This window comes from Sander lucioperca, chromosome 1, assembly GCF_008315115.2.
Source record: "Sander lucioperca isolate FBNREF2018 chromosome 1, SLUC_FBN_1.2, whole genome shotgun sequence".
Classification (NCBI taxonomy): domain Eukaryota; kingdom Metazoa; phylum Chordata; class Actinopteri; order Perciformes; family Percidae; genus Sander; species Sander lucioperca.
The window spans coordinates 35778596-35804603 of NC_050173.1; the positions used below are offsets into that span (position 1 = coordinate 35778596).

At 41.2% G+C, this 26008-nt stretch overlaps 1 protein-coding gene across 3 annotated transcripts; it reads left to right on the plus strand.

The window, feature by feature from the left end:
• Positions 1-793: 793 nt before the first annotated feature.
• Positions 794-25728, plus strand: kdm3b (lysine (K)-specific demethylase 3B). 3 transcript variants are annotated; one of them, XM_031319408.2, is made up of 25 exons: positions 795-1315; positions 7830-7994; positions 11270-11383; positions 11809-11914; positions 12186-12310; positions 12713-12772; positions 12909-13610; positions 13715-14915; positions 14991-15207; positions 15333-15547; positions 15688-15840; positions 16041-16148; positions 16284-16411; positions 16509-16809; positions 16920-17173; positions 17813-18085; positions 18241-18412; positions 18541-18631; positions 19243-19373; positions 19499-19618; positions 20145-20168; positions 21845-21984; positions 23417-23593; positions 23720-23854; positions 24762-25728. In XM_031319408.2, the coding sequence occupies exons 1-25, from the start codon at positions 1103-1105 to the stop codon at positions 24840-24842; spliced, it is 5406 nt and encodes a 1801-aa protein (XP_031175268.1). In that variant the 5' UTR covers positions 795-1102; the 3' UTR covers positions 24843-25728. The 3 variants fall into 3 exon arrangements, with proteins under 3 accessions (XP_031175270.1, XP_031175268.1, XP_031175269.1); XM_031319409.2 differs by having other exon boundaries at positions 796-1315; positions 16512-16809; XM_031319410.2 differs by lacking the exon at positions 20145-20168 and having other exon boundaries at positions 794-1315.
• The last annotated feature ends 280 nt before the right edge of the window (positions 25729-26008 follow it).

Below are 26008 nucleotides of genomic sequence, written 5' to 3' on the forward strand. Positions count from 1 at the left end.
TCTTTGCACTATATGTTTAACATTGCAATTAATTATTTAAAAAAAATTGAATCACAAAATATGTTGCATAGTGCCATGTATATGTTCCTAAAATAATATAGATAAGGTTTTGTTCTGTGATATGAACAGCAGCTCAAATTGTAATAATGTTTTTGTGTTTCTAAAGCAAAAATATTGACTTTCAAATGTCAGTTATTTATTTATTTATTTTTTAAGATTTGTAATAAAAGGAACTCCTAGAGCAAAGGTGGTAAGCCACCCAAATTGTAAGGCATCTCATCTTGTGATGAGTTTAGTTAGTAGATGCTCAACAAATTAAATATGGCATTCCTTATGTGAAATAAAAATCAGAGCTAGACAATAAAAATTACGTTAAAAATGGTCGATATATCATCAGATATACCGGTACTAGCGTAGCCTACATGTTGGCGATAAGTAAGCTAACTAATCGCAGTAGGGAAATGACAGATTCAAATTTTAACATCCAATTCCATAAATTCATTATCTCAATGTTTGGGTATGTGTAAAATAATAATTAATCATATTCAGATTCCAATTTTGTAACTGGTAAATATCATATCGGTACGCTACTGGCTTGACTCTAATGCATTTTTTATTTCTTTATTTCATTAAAGTGATTTAACTTTTTATTTCAGGCGTGTCGGTCCACCTCCGCTGTAATACTGCGGAACATAAAACTAAAAGCATCCTACAGTGCACAACGTAATCACTATCGTGATTCACAGGCCTGTCACTAGAGGTCGCTGTTTCCACACACTTGCTCTCTGTCTCCGCAGTGCTGCCTGTCTACGAGGAGTGCGTTTGATTGTTGCAGGGCTCAATGGCGGACAGAGCAGGATAGTTGCGCTAGCACCGAGGACAATAACATCTCGACTGTGTGAATTCCTGGCGTGACTTGGTCCGCCGCCGCGTGCCCTCGTTTGCAACGGTTCTAACGGGCTCTCCTTTGCACCAACGTTAAATACAAAGTCGCCGCAGCTATTTTCTGCTTGTCTTCTAGCATTCCTGAGTTCCTATCCCAAGCGGAGAAGTTACACTGTTCATGGTGGCTCACTGAAGACAGCTAGCTTGCGAGCAAACCATGGGGGACTCTCTTGAATTGATAGGGAAGCGTCTGCTTTTGCTCCTCGACGACGACAGGTCCGCGAATGGATCCGAGCCGGAGCAGGCTGCCTGGGCCCGGGACTGGCTCCGGGGAACAGTGCGGGCAGTAAGCGTCATCGGCCTGGCCGCTTCGGAGGTTAGCGGAGGAGAGGCGACAACAACAACCACTGCTGCTGCTGCAGGGCTGACGGTCAGTGTTTACATACAAGTGATGCCGTACTGCGTAGCTAAATACCTACCAATGTCTATATAAAATGTATACTAGCTATTAAATATGTGTTCAAACGCATTGAACTCGTTTTTAACCGTCAATGTTGGTGTATTTGTTGGCAGTTAACGTAAGCTCATGCATATATTAGCAAGCTACACGTCTCAGACAGTGAGGCGAAGCTAAACTCGAGGCCGGGGATTTTCTGGCCTTTGCTTTGTTCGCTTTTTAGCTTGTTAACGAATGACATTAAGCTCCACTAATATTGAGCTTAACCCCCTAGCAATCAGTTGCAAAGCACAGATGCGGCAGAGATAACCAAACGATCACGATATGGTAACAAACCGCTTGCAAGCAACAGCGAATAACAGCGTTAGCTAGCTAGCTCGTCAGTTCCCATCGTTAGCTAACGTTAGTCTAGTTAAAGGCCTCACAAGTTCAAACGAGGGTGAACCAGGAATTCTTTCGACTTAACTGTGGGTTCCAGATTGTTAAATTTTCAGACTAAAGCGCAAGTTTACTATCGAAAAAACTCTTGTATGAACGAAATTAATCTTCTCAAGCTGCTTCCCCGGCCAGCGAAACTGCAGAGACATTTGAGATTTGTAAAAATGTGGGGAGGTGGTGGGTAACGTTACAAGTATACACTAAATAGCTAAATTCTGGTTTTTCAATTATCAAGTTAAATAGTATTTATTTAAATTTACATTAACACTTTAATTTTTTACAGAACGTTTAAAGATGTTAAGGTCTTAAATATGCACATAATAATACAGTGAATTCTTAGAACATAGGGTTAATTTGATTAAAAAGCACCTAGTTGGAAAGAATCTCGACTAGAGTGAGGATTAAATAAATTAAATTGATCCCATTTGGCTATCGTATGATTATTAAACTAAATGAAATAGATATGTTTTAAGGACAATAATCAATGAGGGTCCTTTGGGTTGTTGCGGGATGTCCTTTTTGTTTGTTAGAAATTAGTTGACTCAAAACAATTAGCCTACTCTTAGATTCTCTCTCTGTAGAATAAGAAAGTGCACTTTTATCTATTGGAAAAACAAGTCTGGCTCTCTTTTCTGATGTGTGCATTCACCAAAATGGATATTTACTGGAGAAATGAGGTCCATCAACGATGAACATTAATAGGGCTGGGGCTTGGATATCTTTTTCTTTTTTTCTGTCAGAGAAAGTATTCTTCTGCCCTGTCATTATGAACCTTGACAACATAGTCAATGCAATCATATTTAGCCAAGATCTTTGATTTACAGGGATAAAGGGGAGGTTGTCAGAAACAGGTTTGCTAGTCTCCTACTCACAAAACCTTTTCACTATAACAAACAAAACGAAACAAGTACACGTAGGATTATGCACCTGCTCAATGAGTTTAAATTCATTTCATCACCATTCTGTATGTCATGGGTCACCAAGAAAAAAAGACAGGTGTTATGGCTCGGTTTACTTCTCAGATTCCCACCAACCTGATTACATGTGAATTGATGTCAACCACTTAGGGCAAATGCTAGTTTTTCGATGTTACATGAGCTTGAGGAATAACCAGCATGACAACTGGGATGTGTAGAAATAAAATACAAAAATAAAATACAAAACGTGCTAAGATCTTTTGTTCAGAGGCTTGATTGAGTGGTCTCTGTGAAAAAGGTGGCAGTGCACATTGCTGGCAGAAAGGTTTGACATGTATTTTGAGTACAGCTTGGTAATAATCTAGATATACCAATATAATAATGTTCATGTATCATCTGGATTTCTGCTTCTCATCATCTTTGAGGACTTTTTGAGTTTTTCTCACAGATGTCAGTCCAACAAAAAACAAAAAAATTAATGTAAAACTAAATTGAAGAATGAAAGAAGCCTGCATTATAATATCATGTAATAATCCCCTTATATCTGAATTTGGTCAGACTAGAAGCAACACTGGCTCTGAATTTCTGACTAAAGACAGGGGCTTTTTTTTTTTTTTTACAAGAGAAAAAAACCAAAACAAATCCTTAAAATGTGTTGCTGTGTAGACCTTCGGCAGTTCATAATAATAATGCCTGGCATTTATTGTTAGTAAATGAAAACAAGAAGTGGTCTTCTACGGCTGAGTATGTATGTAAATGAAGAGAATTTTTGCCTCCTGCCAAAAGTCCTGTTCCAGATGTGAGGTGAACAGATGCACATGGTGCCACAAATTGAGGCAAAGACGTGTCCACTCTGTGTAAAAAAAAAAAAAGAAGGTTGGATTAAAAGAACATTTGCTATAATCTCAAATTGTGTTATTCCTCCTCATTAATGTACGGACATGTTATGTCAGTTCATGTCATCATCACACTTTGTGCCGTGTTATATTGTGCAAGAAAATATCACTACCCCATTAATTAATATGGAAGAATGTGGAATTATTTCCTTTTGTCATTTGAGTGAACCAACTGTATAAAAAGTGCTTCTCAAACGAGTCTTGAGAGAATCCTCTTGTAAAGTATATTATGTGTGTGTGTATAAATGTCATGGTGTCCTGGTGGTGTCTGATAAAAGTCAATGGTACAAATCTTGCACACAGTTCATAAGAAGAGGAAGCCCAGCTGTTGTCAAGGTTACTTTGTGAAGTAGTTTAGATTTTGAAACCTTGGCTAATGCGTGTCATTGTTCAGTTGGATTGTCCATTGTGAACCAATGCATATCAGTTTTATTTTGTTATTTTGACACAGAAGATGCATAACTAAAATATCTTGCATTAAGAAACAGGGTTATGCTCTGGATCTATTTTATTGTCTCATTAGATCTGTGGCAGTTTCAGTTGCTAGAGTATTACTTGCCCCTCTCTCGTGAACTTTAGTTGAGGAACCTTTTGAGCCAAACACTTAAGCGGAGATTCAGACTGAAACAGTGCAGGGGGCTGCGTTTGCGTGGGTGTGTTTAAGGTGAGACATGAAATACAATCTAGGATGTCTAGTTTAAGTAACAGATTACATGGGTTAAAGGGATAGTTTGAATATTTTGAAGTGGGGTTCTAGGGGGTACTCATACATGTACATATGTAGATGGCAGTCGGCGCACCCCAATTTTAGAGAAGCACAAGGGAGTAGCGACACGGAAGCTAAGCAATGTACTGCTGTGGACGGGGGCAGCAGCAAAAACATATTTTAGTCTCCTAAAAAAGGGGGCACCTAAAAAAAACAAAACAATATCAAGCGGCGCTTCATTTAGAATATTTTTACCGCTTTACCTTGCGATCAGACAGCCCTTTCCTTTGGCACTACATTTTCTCAACCTTAGAACTGTATTACGCCGCAGATTAGCTGTTTGGGTCAGACTTTCAGCGGTTTATGGAAGAGACAACAAAAACGAAGACGTTTCGTCATTCACTGTGGAGACAAGAGGATACCTTTTATGAGCCAGAGTGTACAGAAGAAGAACTTTGAGAGAGAGAGAGAGCCTGCTTGGTTCTTTCTGTGATGAGGGGCGTAGCACAAAATGCTGGGCCCTGTAGAAAGGCATTTTCTATGGGCCCCTCCCCGCATCCACAGCTATTCATTCTAGCATCTTTTTGGGTCCTCCTCACATGAGGGCCCTGGGTACTCAGTCCCATTCCCCCCCCCCCGAGTCCGACGCCCCTGTCTGTGAATGATTGCAAAGATTTACAAAGAATATGTTTACGGCATTTACTATGTTACTGGGAAGTTTTGGGACTGATTGGTGGGATTGCTGTGGACAAAGTACACACGGCGATACACTGGTAAGAGCAAATTACGTTAAACCATGTATCCAGCTAATTTTAATAGCTTACGTTACTTTATTGTGTAAACAGTTTACCTAATTTAATGTTGTATGTGGCGTTTTCTTTTGTGGGTGCAAATGTTCCACCAAAACAAGTTCCTTCCCAAGACCAATTTGCAGAGCCACCGTCGCTGTGTCCAAAACTTAGCACCGCCCGAGACGGTTGGATTGGTTTAAAGAAATGCAAACAACCCGGAGCGTTTTTTTCTCTTATCCTAGAATGTTTCTGTGGTGGCCAGACTGCCATCTACTACACAACTACACTGACTATAGATAAGTAGCCCTACTCATACCTCATACACCCCCACTTCAAAATACAGTTTGTAATACCCACAGACAGTACTTATAACTTTGCAAACGTATGAACTTTTTTATCTTTTGTTTCGACAATCGTGAGGTAAACAGTAGAAATACAGAGTGTGCAGAAATGTGCAAATTAACGAGAGGGCTGCACTTTTTCACACAGGGCTATTGTCGTATGAATGCACCCTAACCACCAATCTGCTCTATTAGGGCTTCTCAGTGTCCTTTGGATAAGTTTGTGGTTGTTCTTGGCATCTTGCTGGTCTGATGGTGTGTATCTGTCAGTGTGGATTTGTAACAAATGACAATCATGCTCACTGAACCTACCCTGCAAATACAAGATAATAAAAAAGATCCTGACACATTAATAAACAACATTTCCAATTTTAATTCCAATCCATTCATGACTAACTGGAGGTTTCCTGGTGTGTGTTCTTAAAGGTGGAGTCTGTGATTCTGGAGAAAGATTGTTGATACTTGAACTCGGCACACAAACAGCGTCAATGTGCTACTTCAGAACGTTAGCATGTGCCAGATTTACCATCCCTCTCACTTCCACTGCCTTTCTCTTATACATCCATGGCCTTTCCCCTCCTGTGCACAAGCACGACTGGAATAGTGTTGTGTGGCTCGGTTCGATGCACTTTGTTTATTTCCCATTTACAGAGCCAGGTCTGTGCATAAAACACCTGATCTATTTTTAGGGCACACACAAAACGGAGAGCTAGCGGACCGTGAGGCGATATTGGCTAAAATTGACAAAAAGTGTATTGCATTAGAAAAAATTACCTTTAAAGCTACAGTGGGTAGACTAAGACCTCTCCCAGCAGCTCTCCCTCTCCTCTCTCGGTTGCACGGGCAATGCATGCACGGAACAGCCAATAGGAACGCTCTGTCTCTGAAATGATCTGTGATCGACCAAAGTCTCCCATCAACGGCTAGATTTTCTGAAGCCTGAATACGGAGCCATGAGGAGGTGCAGAAGTAGTTTTTCTCTTAGACTACTTAAATTACAAGATGCTGAAAGATTATTATGGAATTTTTGCCCAGTGATACCAACAATAAAGTGCTTACCACAGCTTTAAACCAAATTTAAACAACACTACAACCATATCAACCTATAATACAGGTGCAAAGTGGGTCAGTATTAAGACACTAGCTGCACATTTTCAGCCACATGTCCAGGCTATAATCATTTTAAAAAATCTGGGTATGGATGCATGTAATATTAAAAGAAACTACAGCAAAAAACATATTAAATACCGGTAAATATAATTTTATATATTTTAAGTCAGCACAACAGACTAATTATGTTTAATACGATCACCGGGAGTGTTTTTTTAAGGCTGTGTTTTTCATTTTAAGCCAATTATTCACTAAAACCTTTTTCTTTTAAACCAAAGTAGCTAGATAACTAATGATTAACAGGCACTCCTCCTGTGATCCTATCCAGAGGGTCTGTTCATGTGAGTCAGTGAGTCTTTAGTATCTGAAGTCAGAATCAGAAAATGCCAAGTAGGGTGCCCGGATAGCTCATTTGGTAGAGCGGGCGCCCGTATATAGAGGTTTACTCCTTCGGTGCAGCGGGCCCGGGTTTGACTCCGACCTGCGGCCCTTTGCTGCATGTTATTCCCCCTCTCTCTCCCCTTTCATGTCTTCGGCTGTCCTGTCGAATAAAGGCCTAAAATGCCCAAAAAATTATCTTAAAAAAGAAAAGAAAATGCCATGTAAGTAATTTGCTTTGGTTGATGGTGCATACATAAACATATTCAAAGAAAATGAACAATATATGTAAAAGAAACGATAACATAAATAAACAAATGTACAATATAACTGTTTAACAATAAGAAAAGAAGGCTGAATGGTTTAGTGCAGAATGTGCAAAGATGTTAAAGATGCAAAAGTTCAGTATATAGTTTTCTTCCTAGTTCTATGCAAAATGAAGTGTGCTATCCAACTCTTGCTCTAGTAGTAAAGGGGCCACTTTTAAGTCTGATATCACACAGCATGAAAAGTTTAGAAAGAAAAAGATAACCCAGACTGGACATTTTCCTTTTCTAGTATTCTCATTTTAATACTGAGTAGTATTAGTATGAGACTGTATCGTCATGGATATGAAATGCTCTTTCAGAGGAAGTCGCTGGTGCACACAGGCATTGCTTTGCTAGTTGACAACATTTTCTAATGAGCTCTTGGCCACTGAAGAGGCCCTGTGTGGCTGTCTGCTCTGACATATAGTAGTTTGCCAATCCACTTACAGTCATTCTGTCTTTAAAAAAATGTGTTATGTTACTTGCTTGTTACTTTAATTAATTAGATTTGCTATAGTTGCAGTTGCTGAGGTAGCAGTCTTATATCACATATATCAGTCCTTATGTTTATGTCCCGTTTCTTTCTGTTTTTCCCACTGCAGGTATTTGTGGAGTTTGACAATGTTCTGCAGAGGTGTTCTTGGGTGCAGGTGTATGATGATGGGGTGAAAGCTGTGTTGGTGGAAGACTCCATTGTTTGGGCCAATCAGAGTGATGGTACTGGGACTGCTGGAGCCCCAGCATCAGTCACAGCCTGGCCTGCTCTGGTGAGTGCTCAGTTGAACAGTGGGAGTAAGCAGGACCATCTGCATACAAGTCTAGCCTTGAAACGATCTGGGCTACCGGTTGAAATGGGGACAAGGCATTAGGACAAGGCCATCCATAGCTGCCAAATAGGCCCAATGCAATTTGCCAACTGGGGTTCAATTTGAATTCAATAACTTTAGCTTTTATTTTGAGTATTCTCAAGTTTGGACCCTGACCATTACTAACTACTTTTAAGTAACAAACACCTAACACTTTCCAGAATGTTTTAATTTATGCAGTCAAGATTCACAGAAAAATGCTTAATTTGTTTTAACCCTCTTGACCCTGAAGCCTTTGTTGCTGAGCCCAGTAGAGGGCAACTTTTCACCCCCAAATGCAAAATGAGTACATTTAGAGAGTAGGGATGCACCGATTGGGAAATTCTGGGCCGATACCGATGTTTAACATAACAACTTGGCCGATGGCCGATGCCGATGTTTTTTCTTTTTTTTATTTATTCCTTCTTTTGTGCCACGGAAACATACAAGTCTTTCGGCTCTTGATCACACTTTCCTAGAATGAGCACAAATTCAATCAGACCAATTTATGAAACAAAAACAACCTTTAATGTCACTTTCTGGTTGACATTAGTTATAACCTTATTTATGACAAGTTCTTTTCTGAAAAATAACATTCAAAAACCTTTGACTGCTAACTAATCAATGAAAAGATTGTTTCAGTACATTGCCCAACAAAATTATTTGAGTGGTTTTAGCCTGATAAACAAAAACTTGCTCAATGAGATTATTTTCATGGCCCAATAAAAAATATTTTTCTGATAAATAAAAAAAAATGCATCAAGTGTAAATGCAAAAACAAGTGAAATAAATAAATTATGTTATTCATAAATACAAACATAAATAGGGCTATCTTTCACCTTGTGTATTTCTCATAAAGTGACGCCGGCTCGGCAGCGTGTAGCGTGGCTCCATAAACTTCATCAGACTCCGAAAACCCACGTCCTCCACTACAGAGAAAGGCTGGTCATCTAAAGCGATGAACTCCATCACCTTGTTTGTTATCTGTTTCGCTTTGGCGCTGTCTGGAGGCAGCTGTTTGGCTTTCTCAAATGCCGTGTCAATTGAAGTCTGAGTCTTACCGGGGGTTTGCGCTTTCTTGGTGGCTTCATTTTTCCATTTTTGGTCAGCTTGCAGGTAATCGCCGTACACCGCCTCGTGCCTACTTCTCAAGTGTCCAATGAGATTGGTTGTGTTAAATGACTTTCTAACAGCCCCCCCTCTTGAAATTTCAATGGAACACGTATTGCAAACTGCAAAACGCTGATCTTTCTCTGAAACTGTAAAATATTGCCACACGACCACCATCTTCTTTGTTTAATCTAAGTTACTGAGGAGAGTGCGCGGGTGCCCTCTTCCGTCTCGGTCTCTCCCCCCGCCCAAATAAAAAGAGGGAAAAAAAAGTTTCTCCTGAGCACAGCGTTCATGACACATATAATCATCGGCGAATGTCATTTTTATTCCCCGATGGCAGTTAACGAGGCAAATATGTTCAGCCGATGCATCGGTGCATCCCTATTAGAGAGTAATGTTCTCAAGTGAATATTATGAGCAGAAACACAAGAAAAAGATATAAAATGACTACAATTTTGGCATGAAGACCTTTTTAGTGTAAACGTAGTCTAGATTTCTTAAATTTAGGGCTGTCAAAGTTAATGTGTTATCGCATTAACGTAAATTTGTTTTAAGACCACTAATTCTTTGGACGCACGAAGCCCAGTGTAACTGTACAGTTCTCTGGTTTATCAGTGAAGTGTAGGAACTACACTGCAGACTGAAGTCTCTGAACGTGTCCAACTGGGCATCAGTGCACATCGGCAGGTCCGTGTTCTAAATGTCTGGTGTATGAAATGTCTGTATCCTCACTGAGCTGCATTTTTATGAACTATGATGGTCGTGGGTCACATCTCTCGCCCGCACAGAGGATTGTGACTATATTGCAACTTCAGTAATATCTGCTGCCTCGAAACAGCTCCGCTCATTTACCGGAGCCACTTTGAGTCTCTGGCACTGCAGCCTTCACCGCAATTCTACCAGACCTGATGGGGGCAGTATACGCCTACAGTGTTCTAGTCTGCCGCTAAATGCTGGAGAAGAAGAAGAACACCCCACCAGCACAGAAAAATCATCTCCGTGACAGCAATACATCCATGCGTGACAGCAGTCAGCCTCTGGCTTTACCGTAACGTTACATCTACAGCAACGGCTTACCCGACTTTACCTGGAGCTCCCAAACAGAAAGTAACGTTAAGTCTGTTTCCCTCTGCCATTGCCTGTCACAGCCTAACATTAGCTCTAATAGCGGAAATTAATGTTAGCTAACTTCATCACTTGTTTTAGAGGGCCTTTATAACGTCAGTTAATTTCAACCAGCCCAATTCTATGTGAGAAAACAACGGCAGTGAGTAACAGACATAACTAAACATGCTTGCTGTCTGGAAGTTCCAGGTAAACTCATGGAAGACATTACACTATGCTGGCTGTGTGGTAATGCCAGGCTTCGGAGCGGCAGACTGCGGGTCCAGAAGACTGGCGATTTCCTAGCCTAAATCACGCATTCCTTGCCCCCTCCACTTAAACCCCTCCACTGTGACAGAAAGCTGTGATATCGAATTGGGTATCAAGAATCGTGAAATTTCAGTGGTATTGGTATCGATGACAATGACATTCGTAGTTGCCACTATTGTTGTGTTTTTTTATATAATGTTTAAATATTATTGTTCTTTTTTTTTTTCACACTGTGGTATCGACTTTGGTATCGAGTATTGTGCAATTTTGGTGGTATCGGTACCGACTACTATATTTTTGGTATTGTGACATCCCTAACTCTAACACAGATAACAGAAACACTGCTATGAGGGTTTCTGGACAATATTTCTCATTGTTTTGTGGTGTTAATTAATTTCCAATAATAAATATACATACATTTGCATAAAACAAGCATATTTGTCCACTCCCATTGTTGATCAGATTAATTAAACACTTGACAAATACCCCTTTTAAGGTACATTTTGAACAGGTAAAAAATTTGCTATTAATTGGCGATTAATCGCCATTAACTGTGGACAATCATGCCATTTAATTGTGATTAAATATTTTAATCAATTGACAGCCCACATTTTGAAAAGAATCTGCATTCTTTTGAGATGTATATGGTTATCATATCAAGTATTTTTGTACAGGGTCTAAGAAATTCATGTTGTTCCCTTTTTCTTCAGGTCTTCCGCTCCCTGGTGGACAGAGTGGGTTTAGGATCATTGGTTCCTGTGGAGTATTTTGGAAACAAGAATTTTGAGTTCCTGCCTGATAAGAAAACTATCCAGAGGTTTGAGGTGTGTATGTTTTTTTTATTGTTTTTTTACAGTGTGTGTTAATCCTTTAGTAGTGTTAAGTGCTAGACTGATTAGTTTGTAAACCAGTTCGTTGACAGAAAACAATTTTTTATAATGGACTAATTATTTAGGATATTTATCAAAAATGACCTAACCACATTTTGTGGTTGAGCTTCTCAGATGGGATTTGAATACATCTGTGCTTTTTGAATATTAAGCAGGCAGAATAAACAATTTCTTGGGACAGGGTATTTCTTATTACTGTTAACATGTTTAAAATGATAACCCAATGAAATAACAGTAGTAATTGTAAGTTGCAGTGCTGGTGTTCTTTCTTATAATATTGTAGTGTGAAGTTTCATGTTATTGCTGCTATTATTACTGTACCACTATTTCAGGACAGTGTGGTTTGTGTCCTTGTGCAGGTTGATAAAGACATAAGACACCCTTTGCTGTTGGAGCAGCCCTCCCTGCAGGCTGCCATCTCCAGCTGGCGTACTGACTTTGAACTGCAGGAGATCTTCAGGAAGGGTGAGACTCAACCTTCACAAGTTTTTTATGTTTTCCTTTACTGCCTCCATGTGTTCTCTGGGATGTTATGTCTTAACAGTGTTTGACATGTTTTATTTTGGGGGACTTGCTCAAATTGGCAGCCTTGGAATTGCTGTTCATTTAAAATGCCTAAACTTGGCATGTGTCATCACATGTAGTTACGAAGATGATAAGCATAACATTTTCTAGCCTGGATTCTTGTTGACTGCCAGAATCTAACTCTTACTTTTCGTTGTGTTTCTGCCCTCAGGTTCATACACTATTCAAGGACGCAGAGTTCGCGTGTACCAGCCAGAGTTTGAGGAATGCTGGGCTACAGGACTGGTCTCACAGCACGATCCTATCTCACACATAATGGAGATTACCTTAGATAAGGTAGATAACGCCTATGCTACAAGTAAAATTGGGATGCAAATTGTGTATATTATATTTAGGGATCAAAATACCAAAACCATTAGAAACTCTTTATGACATAGACAAATTTAGATGGAAAATCAGTCCTGTCACATTCAGACTGGATAAGTTTGATTCAAATGACTGTATTGCCTCACTACTTGTTTTATTTAACCACTACCTAATACCATTAGCTCTGCTACATTAAAAAAAAAACAAAAAAAATACAATGCTAAAGAAATTGCTCTGTAATGGGCGAAACCCAAGATTAAAAATGAAATGAAAATTGCAAAAAAAATCTTTTTAAAACTTATGTTTTGCCTAAATATATTCTGCCCATGGTATGAAAGGATGCCACTTAAATACCACCTCTTGTTGCTGTAGGGAGAAGAAAACCAGATGGTAGATCCTCGTGTGATACATGTCATGCTGACAGAGGAGGAGGTAAGGTTGCTATATTATAAATCTATAAAACTATACTCTATAATTGGTACTGCGCTGTATATTTTGTTAAAGTATTTTCAGCTTAAGATAAACATTTTTAAACAAAATTACTTCCTAACATTCTCCCTCTCTTTAGCTGGGTAAGAATGGGCGGCGAAGGAAGGACAGTGAAACAATGAAGGGTGACAGTGGACGCAGACGTAGGACTGCCTCCGAAGGTGAGGATGACTTGAACTTGAAACGTTTTAAAGGAGCAGGAGATACGGAAGCTGATGGGCAAAACTGTGGCGATTCCAACAAAACTCCAGTGGAAGGGATGGGGCTTTGGGGTGGAGACTCAGGAGAAAGAGTCAGCAGCACAACCAAAAACGGAAGCTCTTCAGAAGGAACCTTTCCTCAGGGCAGAGTGTCGTCCCCCAACACCAATTCCTCACTCCAGATGGACCAATTAAACGCTACTCCTCCTCGTTATCCCGCCCACGTCAAAGAAAATGGTCGCTCACTCTCCACACAAGGGGCGGCGGACTCCACCTCTGCCATTACTCACACCCCCACCCCTCCTCCCCTCAAACCAGCCCCCTCTCCCTTCTCCCCCACATCTTTCCCCTCACTAGGCCAGATGCCTAGCCTGGTCCCTGGAGCTCCAGCCCCGAAGGCCTCCCCATCCCCCCAGCCAGATCGAGAGGAGGCCTCCCAATCAGCTTATTCCAAAACAGCTGCTCTTGTTTCCCCGGGGCCTGTCACAATTTCCTGGTCACATGACAGCGGCCCTAGTGTGGCCCTTTCTGCTTCTGTGGGTTTTAGTCCTAAAGCCCCCACCTGGGGAAGCCTCACTGAGGTAAGACGATCAATATACTGTTAATACCATTATATGATGCCTTTGCAAGTCATCAGTTATTTTCTGTTATTAATATACTTTTACTGTACCACATTGTTTCTCAGGGCTCTAAAACGGCATCAGGTTTTCGTTTGCCCCAGACCGTGCCCACTGCTTCTGTATTTGGAGATGTTACTTCTCAGACAAATGGAGCTCCTACTACTACTCCAACAACCTCCCAGGACACTCCCAGGCCCTTTGGCTTTGGCTTTGGTGGAGCAAAGAATGAGACTCAATTCCAGCCAGACCAAAACTTGTTTTTTCAGTGCATGACCCAGAATTCTGGGTCCAGCCCAAGCCTAGCTGCTTGTCATACCCAGTCCAAGGACACCAATTACTTCACCGCAGTGTCTGAGAGCCTGACTAAAGAGCCCCTAAGCCTTTTCAAGCCTGCAACCTCCACTGAAGGGCTGAAAAAGCCCGAGCAGCCCAAAGTGCCTGAGACCCATTCAACGGGAAATGGTGTGCTCAACAAATCGTCATCGGCCTTCCAGGGCATGGGTGGCTCTGCAGCAGGAAGAGGCTCTGGTCTAAGTATTGGTGGTCAAGCTGCAGCCTCTGGAGCTCAAAATACTTCTAAGAAGAACAGTAATAATGGGACTTCTGTGGGGGGCTTAGGGCTGCAATCTGGATTTAATACTTCAGATAGCCACCAGAACCTTTTTCTGCAGGCCTCCAAAGAGCCCGCTAATCCATTTCTGGCATATGGGGACAAAACCTCCCACACCTCCTTTGCTGGCCTCACAGGGGCTGAGCCGCAGCTCCTTGGTCCTGCCTCGGACTGCAAGCCAAACCTGTTCACTATGGCAGAGCCACCTAAGGGGATTCTGTCTTCCCCTTTCCCAGCCCTCTCAGCAACTGCTTCACCCAGCTCTTCCTCCTCTCCAGCACCGACCTCATCACAGAGGTCACAAAGTGAAGAGACTGTGACAAAGGAGGAGCAAGATGTTGGGGAGATGCCTACATCCACTTCAGGCTGCCCAATGTTTGGAAGCACTGAACCTGGTGGAATGGAGGAGGTCCCTGTGTCCTTTGACCAGAGCCAGTCTCAGAAGTTTACCCTGGAGGAAAGAGGCCAATCATCCAAACGTGACTCTGACTCCAGCAGCAACAGTGACCTGTCAGACCTGAGTGAGAATGAGGAGGGCCCAGAGAAAGGCCAAATCCCAGGAGGAACACCACACCCTGCCAAGGATGGGGCCATGTTGCAGAAAACTAAAGTCCAAGTGGCTGCTAAGGGCCGTCCACGTAACAAGCCTTTCAAAGGTAAGTCTTGTCCACTCTTTCTCATTTGTGGTGACAAGCTAAGCAATAGAATTAACACTAAGTTGTCTCCTCCAGTGGGCCAGTCTGTACTAAAAGACCAGAGCAAAGTGCGTCGTCTAAAGCAGTCTGGTGAGTCTTTTCTCCAGGATGGCTCCTGCATCAATGTGGCCCCTCACTTGCACAAGTGCCGCGAGTGCCGTCTGGAGCGCTACCGTAAATATCGTGCTACAGACGAAGACAGCGATGATGACGACGACCCAAATGTGGCCTGTCGGTTCTTTCACTTCAGAAGGTACACGTTTATATGCTTGCGCTGTTTAGTGTCTTGCTGTGTGTATTTGAGCATCATAGAGGAAGCAATTATTAATCAACCAATGATGTGTTACTGCATTAACCTTTCTTTTTGCCCGTGACCAGATTGGCTTTCACTCGCAAAGGTATACTGCGCGTGGAAGGCTTCCTGAGTCCTCAGCAGAGCGATTCCATGGCCATGGGTCTGTGGCTACCTGCACCAGCTGTCCAAGAGGGCCTTGACCTTGATACATCCAAGTACATCCTGGCCAATGTTGGAGACCAGTTCTGTCAGTTGGTCATGTCTGAGAAGGAGGCCATGATGATGGTGGAGCCTCACCGTGAGTATAAAGACATCATTTTAATAATTTTAGTCCCATTTGGTGTGTTATCTTGTCCTACACTTTTTCTCAACACTCACCCTGTCAGAAGTGTCTATTGTGTATGTAAACCTGTTCTGTTTTTTTTACTTGTCCTTCAGAGAAAGTAGCGTGGAAACGTGCAGTGCGAGGTGTCAGAGAAATGTGTGACGTGTGTGAGACCACGCTGTTCAACATCCATTGGGTGTGTCGCAAGTGTGGCTTTGGAGTGTGTCTGGACTGCTATCGGCTCCGCAGGAACAGGCCAAGGGAGGGTGAGTCATTTAGGAAACTTTTAGAGCTAAGGTAACCAGTTCACTACAGTGCTCCTGTGTTAACCTACCTTGTTTTATATTATTATATATATTTATTACAATAATAGAAACAAGTGTTCACAGGGTTAATACTTTGTGAGATCTTTGGAGGTTGAGTGCATTGGAGACACACACGTTGGTCAATATGTTCTTTCCTTCAGATGTAGATGAAGGTCCTGAGGATGAGGTTTTCTCTTGGTTGAAGTGTGCCAAAGGCCAACCTCATGAGCCACAGAACCTTATGCCTACGCAGATTATACCTGGGACAGGTAACATGTACATTATGATTGAATCATGAATCTATCAATCCTCCCCCTCACAAGCATCAAGTAATTAGGTATGTATTATCTTGTATTGATATTGTAAGAGTTGTAATGATTGATTTTATTGCCCTTCTCCTTTAGCTCTTTACAACATAGGTGACATGGTGCACTCAGCGAGAGGCAAGTGGGGTATTAAGGCCAATTGTCCCTGTACCAGTCGACACACCAAGCCTCTAGTACGCCCTAGTGCCCCCAATGGGATTTCACAGGTACTGTTTTGCCACATCATATTTTTCTTAGCGCTCCATTTCTGCATTGTGAAAAGTGTTTAACTTGAAGGCTCTAATGTTGTTGTGCTTGTCTCAGCAGTCTACAACAAGCAGTAGTGGTGTCCTCGCAGCTGCAGCTTCTGGTATTGGCACCACCCCAAAATCAGAGGGAGAAACATCAGCGATCAAAACAGAAACTACACAAACAGCCACGCCATCAGACAGTGGGGGAGGAGAAAGTGTGGGCAGTATCAGTAACTCCACCAGTAGTACATCCACCCCCTGTAATCTCACCCAGTCCTCTGCCAAAGAGCCACGCTCATCAGGAGAGGGCAACAGCTCTGCTCTGCACTGGTTGGCAGACTTGGCCACACAGAAAGCCAAGGATGACACCAAAGGTAAGTAGGAATAAGGAAATGTTGAGTCAGTGTAATCTGAGTACATAAAAAAGTCCAAATTAATATTAAATTTGACGTTACATCACCATCCTCTTGCCATCTTCTTCCAGAATCTGGTTCACTTCGCTCCATGATGAGTCGAGACAGCCGGCCTCCCTTTGGCCTGGACTCACTCAGTGCCCTGTCAAAGCCTTCTGCCTCCAGCCCTAAGCTATTTAACAGCCTGTTACTGGGCTCCAGCATGGCCCAGTCCAAACCTGAAGGGTCCAGTCTCCGGGACCTGCTCAACTCCGGACCGGGCAAACTCCCTCAGGGGCCTGGAGAGAGTGGGGTACCGTTCCCCTCTGTCTTTACCTCAGCAGGCGTACGTAGAAAGCTTTTATCAATCCATGTAGTTTTACCAAGTGTACAAATGTATACTAAAAGATCAGAGCATTTATAGCAAGATCAGTTTCTGATTGAAAAAATAGATCAGTTGTAATAAAACGGAATCAGTTCAAATCACAATTCACACAGTGTATGTCTATATTTGGAAAATGTTGATTATGCCTATAATATTTTTGTGTATTTCAACACAAAGAGATATACAAAGTGTTAGGCACATCTCTCCTGGAACTCTATAGAAAAATACAACAGAAAATGTTGATAAGGAAAGTACTGTGAATTTTCAGTCTCATTTTTGCCTTCTCATTTTCAATAATGCATGTAAGTGTAGTGTCAATCAGTGTAGCCTATGCTCAAAATATAGTGAATCAACTAAAAACATTTTCAATAAGATTAATTTAAATTTTAAGAATACTAAGATTAGGAATAACTGAATTGATTATAAATTGTATTTCTGCCATTTACTGCTGTAGTTAAAGTGAAGCGGAACATTCACTTGGCACAAAATGCCAAGGTGGATAAAAAAAAAAAAAAAAAAGACAAGCCTTTACTTAAAGTTATTTACCTGTAAGTACAAGTACATAGCTGGGTAATCAATCATTTCTATTTTGTCTGTCAGAGTGACAAGCTGAAGAGCAGCCTCCCAAACTTCCTGGATCACATCATCGCCTCGGTTGTAGAGACCAAGAAAGCAGAAGGCCGTCGGACCGGGGCCTCTGAGAGTGGCGAGCTTGGTGTGTTGGGGGGCCGAAAAGACGGAGTAATGGGCCTTAGTGTTTTGGAACCACATACCTCACACTCCTGGCTCTGTGACGGACGACTCCTCTGCCTACAGGATCCCAGCAACAGCAACAATTGGAAGATCTTCAGAGAGTGCTGGAAGCAGGGACAAGTAAGAACTACAATGTAACACATGAGGCAACTGTGGCAGAAACATGATGGAGATGAAACAAGAAATATTGCTGTTGAAGAAACATGGGTTGAAACTTCACCACACTGACTTCTGTTGATCTGTCATCTGTCTAAACTCTTCTCTTTTGTGTCCAGCCCGTGTTGGTGTCTGGGATACATAAACGCCTGAAAGGTGATTTGTGGCGGCCTGATGCTTTCAGTAGGGAGTTTGGAGACCAGGATGTAGACCTTGTCAACTGTAGAAACTGTGCCATCATCTCGGATGTGAAGGTGCGAGACTTCTGGGACGGCTTTGAGATCATCTCCAGTGAGTGCACAAACTATTTTCCCTAAATTATTCTTTTTTTGTTGTTTGGATTGACTGATTGATACAGTGTTATTTTAGCTCCTGTTTCTCTCAGAAATGGTCGCTAATGTGTTTTTCTGTGAATGCAGAGCGACTGCAAGATAATGAGGGCCAGCCCATGGTATTGAAATTAAAGGATTGGCCTCCAGGTGAAGACTTCAGGGACATGATGCCCACACGGTGAGGAACCCAGAAATATGTTGCTTCTTTTGTGTCTCGTGCATTTGCCAACCAAGCCACCCACTTCATTCCCAGAGTGGGTCATTCACAAATATGTATTTTACTAATTATATATAATAATGTATATTATTTGAGGTTATAGTATATGAGTTATATCCACAAATAAGATTCATATCTCACACGCCAAAATGAGATTCCTTTTTTATCACATCATTTACAAGTCACTGGGCACATATGGAATCTGTTGTTTTTATGACATTTCTCACATGCCACAATAGATAAATGTATCTTTTATTATAGATGTTAATGTTAGAATGTTCTTTGCCATCCTGGTGCTTTGATGATCTATACCTCAATTTTTGGTATCTACATATGTTAAAATGTGGAATAACCAGCATATTTTGGCCACGTTACATTGACAAATGTTTGAGGTATTCTACACATGCCATAAATGCAAAACAATTTTTGTCAACTAGTCGTTTCCCTTGTAAGATTAAAAAGAAAGTATGAATTGGATTTTTTTTGCCAACCAATTCATTTTTTGTAAGGTACAAACACATTAGTGAATCTTACTTGTGTTGTTCTTTGATGTTCTCTCATACTTTTCCCAGGTTTGACGATCTGATGGATAACCTCCCCTTGCCTGAATACACAAAGAGAGATGGTCGTTTAAACCTTGCCGCCCGTTTGCCCAACTTTTTTGTGCGTCCTGACCTGGGACCTAAGATGTACAATGCCTATGGTGAGAAGGATTGGCTGAGTCTGACAGAACATTTTCATTCCCTATCAACTCAGATGTCTCATCTCTTTCTCCCCCTCCCTCCATAATATATTTGTCTTCACTTTCTCTCTTTCACTGTCTTTCAGGCTTAACCTCATCTGAAGACAGGAAGGTGGGAACCACTAATCTCCATCTGGATGTGTCTGATGCTGTCAATGTCATGGTCTATGTTGGCATCCCACAAGTAGAGGGAGACCTGGAGGAAGGTCAGTGGACTTAAACACACACTTTGTCCCTCTCTCTCTGTCTTGTTTTGTCTCTCACACACACACACACACACACACACACACACACACACACACACACACACACACACACACACACACTTACACTTACACATTTATTGCAAGACACTTGTACAGTACACCATTAATTAAACTGCTAAATGTTATCAAAAGCACAACTTACTACTCAAATCACACAATCATTTCATTATGTATTATTTACAATATGACACGCAAATGATCAGATTTCCCCCTGTACCAAATCCAAGACATTGTATAAAATACATGTAGGATATAAAAGAAATGACTAATTTTAAACACTGGACATTATACTCTTGTCTTTCATCTGATCCCTCCTGAACAATCTTAAAGAATACTTTCAAAGATGTTTCCCGAACATCATGCTTTTACTGTTTTAGTTGCTTCAGGCTTGATTGGTTTGGTTAGGACCCTGAAAAAGACCATAGAGTGGGTCTCACTCATTTACATTCAAATCTCTCATTCACAGAGGCAGATATCGATGGACAAAAAGGTTTGTAGACTCCCAGTTGTATCACTTCAGTAGCATGCCCTTCTACTTGACTAACCTTCTTCACTCCTCCCCCCATCCTCATGTTATTATCTGTGCTGTGTAGGGGCCAGAGCACTGTGACCTATGTGTTAGTTTCTACTGTGGCATGTTTTGTACATTTCTATGGAAATGTAACCTTAATTAACACCTTGAATGAATAACAGATGGCATTGAAATTTCTGTTGTTGCCCTTTGGAGATCCTGACTTTCTTTATCTTTGTAGATTTCAGGGTTGAGTGAAAACGTGTACTGTTTGGGATTCAGTCGATAAAGCAAGTGAAAATCCACAAATTGACATGAAGTTTACACAAGATTTCATGTAATTACTGGAAGTATATTCAGTTTCTTTTCCCTTTGGTTGAGCTGTGCTCTGGTCCTTACACAGTGGGAGAAAAGTTTGAATGAAGGGCATCTAGAATTGGCATCCCTATTCCCTTGCAGACACACCCCACTATATGACCGTAGGCATGCTGTCCTCATACACCGACCCTTCTTCTTCTTCTTAGGACCATGGGATTTTACACGCACATCAAAATAAACACACATTATCCTGGCAACTGAACTTGTCTGTGAAGGAATCATTTGTGACCAGATAATGACTATGCCAGTACACACACACATTGTTATTATAAGACACCTCGCTGGCCGCCTAGCTAAATGCATACACATTGTTAGGTAGCAAAGAGAAACACTGGAAATAAAGCTGAGCTGGTGACAAAGGGCAAACACAGTCATGAATGTGTTAGTTTTCGCTTATCATCTATCTGAATAACTTGTAAATCAGCACTGTAAGAGTAGACACAGTATCAGTATATTTCCATGCAGTAGAGTGGTAGAAGTGGAGTGGATGTAAACATAATGTCAGTAAATGTGATTGTGTAGTCTGTAACTTGTCCTTTTCTTTGCCCCAGTGGTTCTCAACTTCTCCAGCTACATGATCCACATTTGTCTTAAGTCACAACCCAGACATCAATAAAAAGTGGAACAATTTTCATAGATTTCTCAAAATTAATAGTTTAGTCATTTATAAATGCCTTTACACACTAGAAACAAAGGCTATTTTAATAGTTTCTGTTTAGACAAATTTTCTTTTTTACCACAGTTCTTTGGGGAAAAACATGAACCCACAGTGTGCCGCTGCTTGAGCTGTTTGTGTCACATGATGCAGCTGCAAACAGTATTTCAAAAGAAGCTCTGGAAAATCAGCGCACTTCAGAATGAAACTGTTATGGCCCACACACTTGCATTTCACTTTTAATGGACCTGCAACCCAATACTGGGTCATGAGTCAGCAGTTGAGAACTACAGCTCTGTGCTATTTTTGTCAAAAGGTATGATGGATGTACATTGATATACTTGTTTATGCTATAAATTATGCTATAAAGATGAGACATGCAAATGTAGCTTGATAATCTTAGTCACTGAGGCATGATACGTTTTGTCAGTCATTAAACTGGAATAAATAAAAGACAGTAATCTTCATATAATTTTGAAACATCAGCAATCATAGCTCAAAACGTGATTCACGAGAGACCTCTTAAAGAGGAAACGAAACTACTGTAAAATCTTGTCATCATAGAGACTGCTGATGACTCTTCGGTGCCTGTGTGTGCGTTTTTGTTTGTTTGGTCCTCCAGAGGTCATGACCACCATTGAAGAGGGTGATGTGGATGAAATGACGAAGAGGAGGGTGTACGAGGCAAAGGAGAAACCCGGAGCTCTCTGGCACATCTACGCTGCCAAGGATGCCGAGAAGATCAGAGAACTGCTCCGCAAGGTCAGCAGCCAGTAGATTTCTGTCTAAAATAGGATCTGATCTTTTGAGCTTCAGTATCATTGGCTGTACTAGTAACACATTTGAACCCAGGGCTTAAAGTATTCCGGCACCGTGCCGGATCTCCGGCGTGCGGCCTTGAGGAAAAAAAGAAATTGGGAACTTGCATGTGGTTTATTATTTTCGAGGCAATTGATTTCACCTACCAATCATATGAGAGGATGCAGCTCTAGCTAACGCAGGGCTTAAGTAATCGGGCCTGGTGCCCAATTTCTGGCATATGACTATTTTAGAAAAATAAATTAAAAAGTCCACATGGGATCTGTTTTTGAATGCGCTGGATTTAACCAATCATCGAACTTCCACCTACCAATGAAACGAGTTCTAGCCAATCAGATACAAAGTAGGGAGGGTCTTTGCCGAAATGCGAGAGTGTGGTGCCGGTGTGGTCTCCGTGGTAATGCGGCTAAAAAAAATGGAGGCAAAGTTTATCAAACTTGGAGAATGTAGATACAGCTTAAGTTGAGAAAGGAGTTAAAAACAAATGGCGCTGGGCATGAATAGAGGACAAGATGTAAAGGGTGGAGACGGGAAGCCGTTTAGCACTTGGTGCCTCAAATTGAGGGAGCCGGGTGCTTGCTTCTGTAACGCATGTTCAAGGAAGACCCTGTACGGCAGCAGCGGTAAGAAACTGCTTGCTAGTCACAAAGCTTTGGTCCGTGCACTCTGCATTACGAGTACGTTACCGGCAACGACGGCTACCGCTGCAACTGTGCCTTCACTGACCGACCGTGTTTGTGATACAAACAATACGTGTGTGCACATTCATACACGATTTGTCATTAACGATGGCCACTGTGTAAAAGCTATCTGAAGCCCAAACTGCCTTGACAAAGCTGTCTGTTTGTAATCAGCATGGCAGGTATTTAAACATAACGGCCTTGTCCCAGAGTTTAGACGTCTAGATAATTGAAAAGCTATATAATGCGACGTTTTTAATAATGTATGTTGAAGCAAACAATGTACATGAAGCAACTAATATCAACATGGACAAAATCATGAATGTACTAATTCGCTTTTTTGATGATGACCTGCCAAAGTAACAACACAACATCTAGAAAGTTTTGTTTTCACAATGATTCATTGTAGGATTATGATATTATTGCAATATGTAAATCTACATTGATTCTTAATTTAACATATGGTTGGGAGAAGTAAAAATGTATCCAAAACTTTTTAGTTCTTAAAAATTATTACTTTTATTATTGTGTAATGGAAGAAGGACTTTAACTGTTTTGCCAGCCAAATTAACTTTAATGAGTGCATATTGACGTACATTCTATGAATTTATGTTAATCTGAACCCTGCTAGGTTTACCCGCTACATCCTTGTTTATTAACCTAAAAATCAATATGCCATGGTTTATCTGTGTCAGGTGGGAGAGGAGCAGGGTCAAGAGAACCCTCCAGACCACGACCCCATTCACGACCAGAGCTGGTACCTGGACCAGGTGCTCCGCCGCAGGCTCTATGAAGAATATGGCGTTCAGGGTTGGGCCATTGTACAGTTCTTAGGAGATGCCGTATTTATCCCTGCTGGAGCTCCACACCAGGTCAGACATGTTGTGTTATATTAAGGATGCTTGCTGTATAGATATCCATTCATGTAGATGATTCAAGATCCATATTTATCTTGTTTCATTAACACATTTGTTCTTTCTCTGCTCTTTCCTTCTCAGGTGCACAACCTGTACAGCTGTATCAAGGTGGCAGAGGACTTTGTGTCTCCTGAGCATGTAAAACACTGTTTCAGACTGACCCAGGAGTTCAGACACCTGTCCACTACACATACAAACCACGAAGACAAGCTACAGGTGGGTGTGCATTTCTCTCATGTAGTTTCAGTGTCACATTGTAATGCATTCAACTAACTAGAGAAAGACTTCCGTGGCGGTAGTGCACAGAGCTCCCCACGGAGCAGAACAGCGGAGGTCTGTCGAGATCCGCCACTTTTTGCGTCATCTGACGTATCTCCGTTCCTCCATGCACTGGCGCCACGGAGAATAGCCAAACACCATTCATCTAAACACTCTGCCCACACAAAGATGACACAGAGCTGGATTAAAATCAGCAAAGTATCTCTTTAAGAATCATGGATGTTTCCAAACTTGGCATGCATCATTAAAGGAAAGTGAAAATAGCCATAAGTGACAAAACATTTGGCTCATTGGGTAATGACAAGAAGACTTTCTCCAGTATAATGCAGCAATGTTTTCGGTAAACTGGTTGCTACCATATGGCTTTCCAGTAATATTACTTCGTATTGTATACTCGTGTTCTTCTACTTACTGAATCCTTTGAATAGTTTGTGATTTCATTTATAATTCTGCTACTCTTCGTCTCTATGTTATTGACAAAGCTCTTCTACAGCTGCTCATGTTAGACAACATATAACATTTGTGAGGTTTTGCTTTTTCTGTTTATTTCTTTTTGTAGAAAAACATGTTAATATGTAAGTTAAGTGTTGTAAAAAATGCAAGGTAGGGCGGTAGGGCAGGCAAAAGCGCAGCGCAGGTATACATATAGATTTGGTTGCGCCTTGAAAGGTCAGCGGCAACGAGGTCAAAGTTGAAATAATTGGAACTTTGAGCGCAGTGCTCGGCGGCAATTCCCCATAGGAAACTAATGGAACGGCCAGCACAGAGAGGTTTTACCGTGGATCATGTGTAGCTTAAGGCATTGTTTTTGTTTTAACAAACTTTTCCTGTCCTTTTTTCTCAGGTGAAGAACATCATCTATCACGCAGTGAAGGACGCTGTTGGAACACTGAAGGCCCATGAACCTAAACTAGCACGCCCTTAGTTCCTCTAACGTAATGCTGTCTGAAAACAGCCTCTGACGACCACTCCACTACGTACACAAACACAGTATACATTACATACCTACATACACAAGTACAGGCTGCAGAGTGCAGAGTACAAAGATAAAGTGTAGGTTATTTGGGGGTGGAAAGGTCTGGGTTTGGAGAAAGAGAACATTTGATTTGGGGAGGGATTAGACGGGGAGGGGCTAGTCAGCGCTTCGATGAAGGAAGTCCTTTATCGCTGTTACACAGTACGCTCAAACTTGTCTAGTTGTTTTCCAAATTTTTTTTGGATTAACTCTGTATTTAAGGTCAGTGTGTTTGTTCTGTTGTTTCCATTGTATATGTAAGATGTGAGAGTAAGGGAGGTAAAAGCTGACGTGCCTTTGGAGCAAAGGTTCAGCTACCATATTAGCGACTGACAAAATGTGAGTACTGGGCTAACTTTCCTATTTTGATGACGTTATGATTTTTCTTCAATAGGAGCGAGGTTAACCTGTTTTTGTAGATTTTTTTTTGGTTGTTGTTGGAGTTTTTAAACAGCTCATTGCTTCTGCCGTCTGTGGCTGAAATGAATTTGCGATGCAGCCAGTGATGGGAAGCAGACCAAATGTTTTAGTTTTTTTATTTCACTTTTAGAGTAAGAAGTCTTTTTTTATACACCACAAGGCAATGATCAGGAGGACTTCAGAGATGGCAGGTTTAATTTTTTTTTTTGGTCACCTATCTTTGTCCCATGGGCTTCATGAACTGCAGACTTCCAACAACATTGTTCAAGAATCACAATTGCAGCTGAACAAAACTACTGGCCATTAACATTGTACCAATATATATATTGATCTTAGCAGTCTGTTTGATTTTTCACAATAAAGTTTACAAAAACTACTGTTTGTTTACCATTTGTTGTTACCCACAAAACCAAAAATGCGTATACAACCAGGGTGTCTATTAGGGGTGGGGGAAAAAATTGATACAGTGTAGTATCACGATATTCTCCGTGGCAATACTGTATCGATACATGGACGCCAAGTATTGATCTTTTATTATATAAATTGCACATGACAATTAAACTTTTTGGTCCTAGAAAGAAGAAACTGAACTGCCTTTCCAGTCCACCAGCTGGTGCAGTTGAAGTTTTGTTTCTGGTGGTCAGCAGGAGAAATTT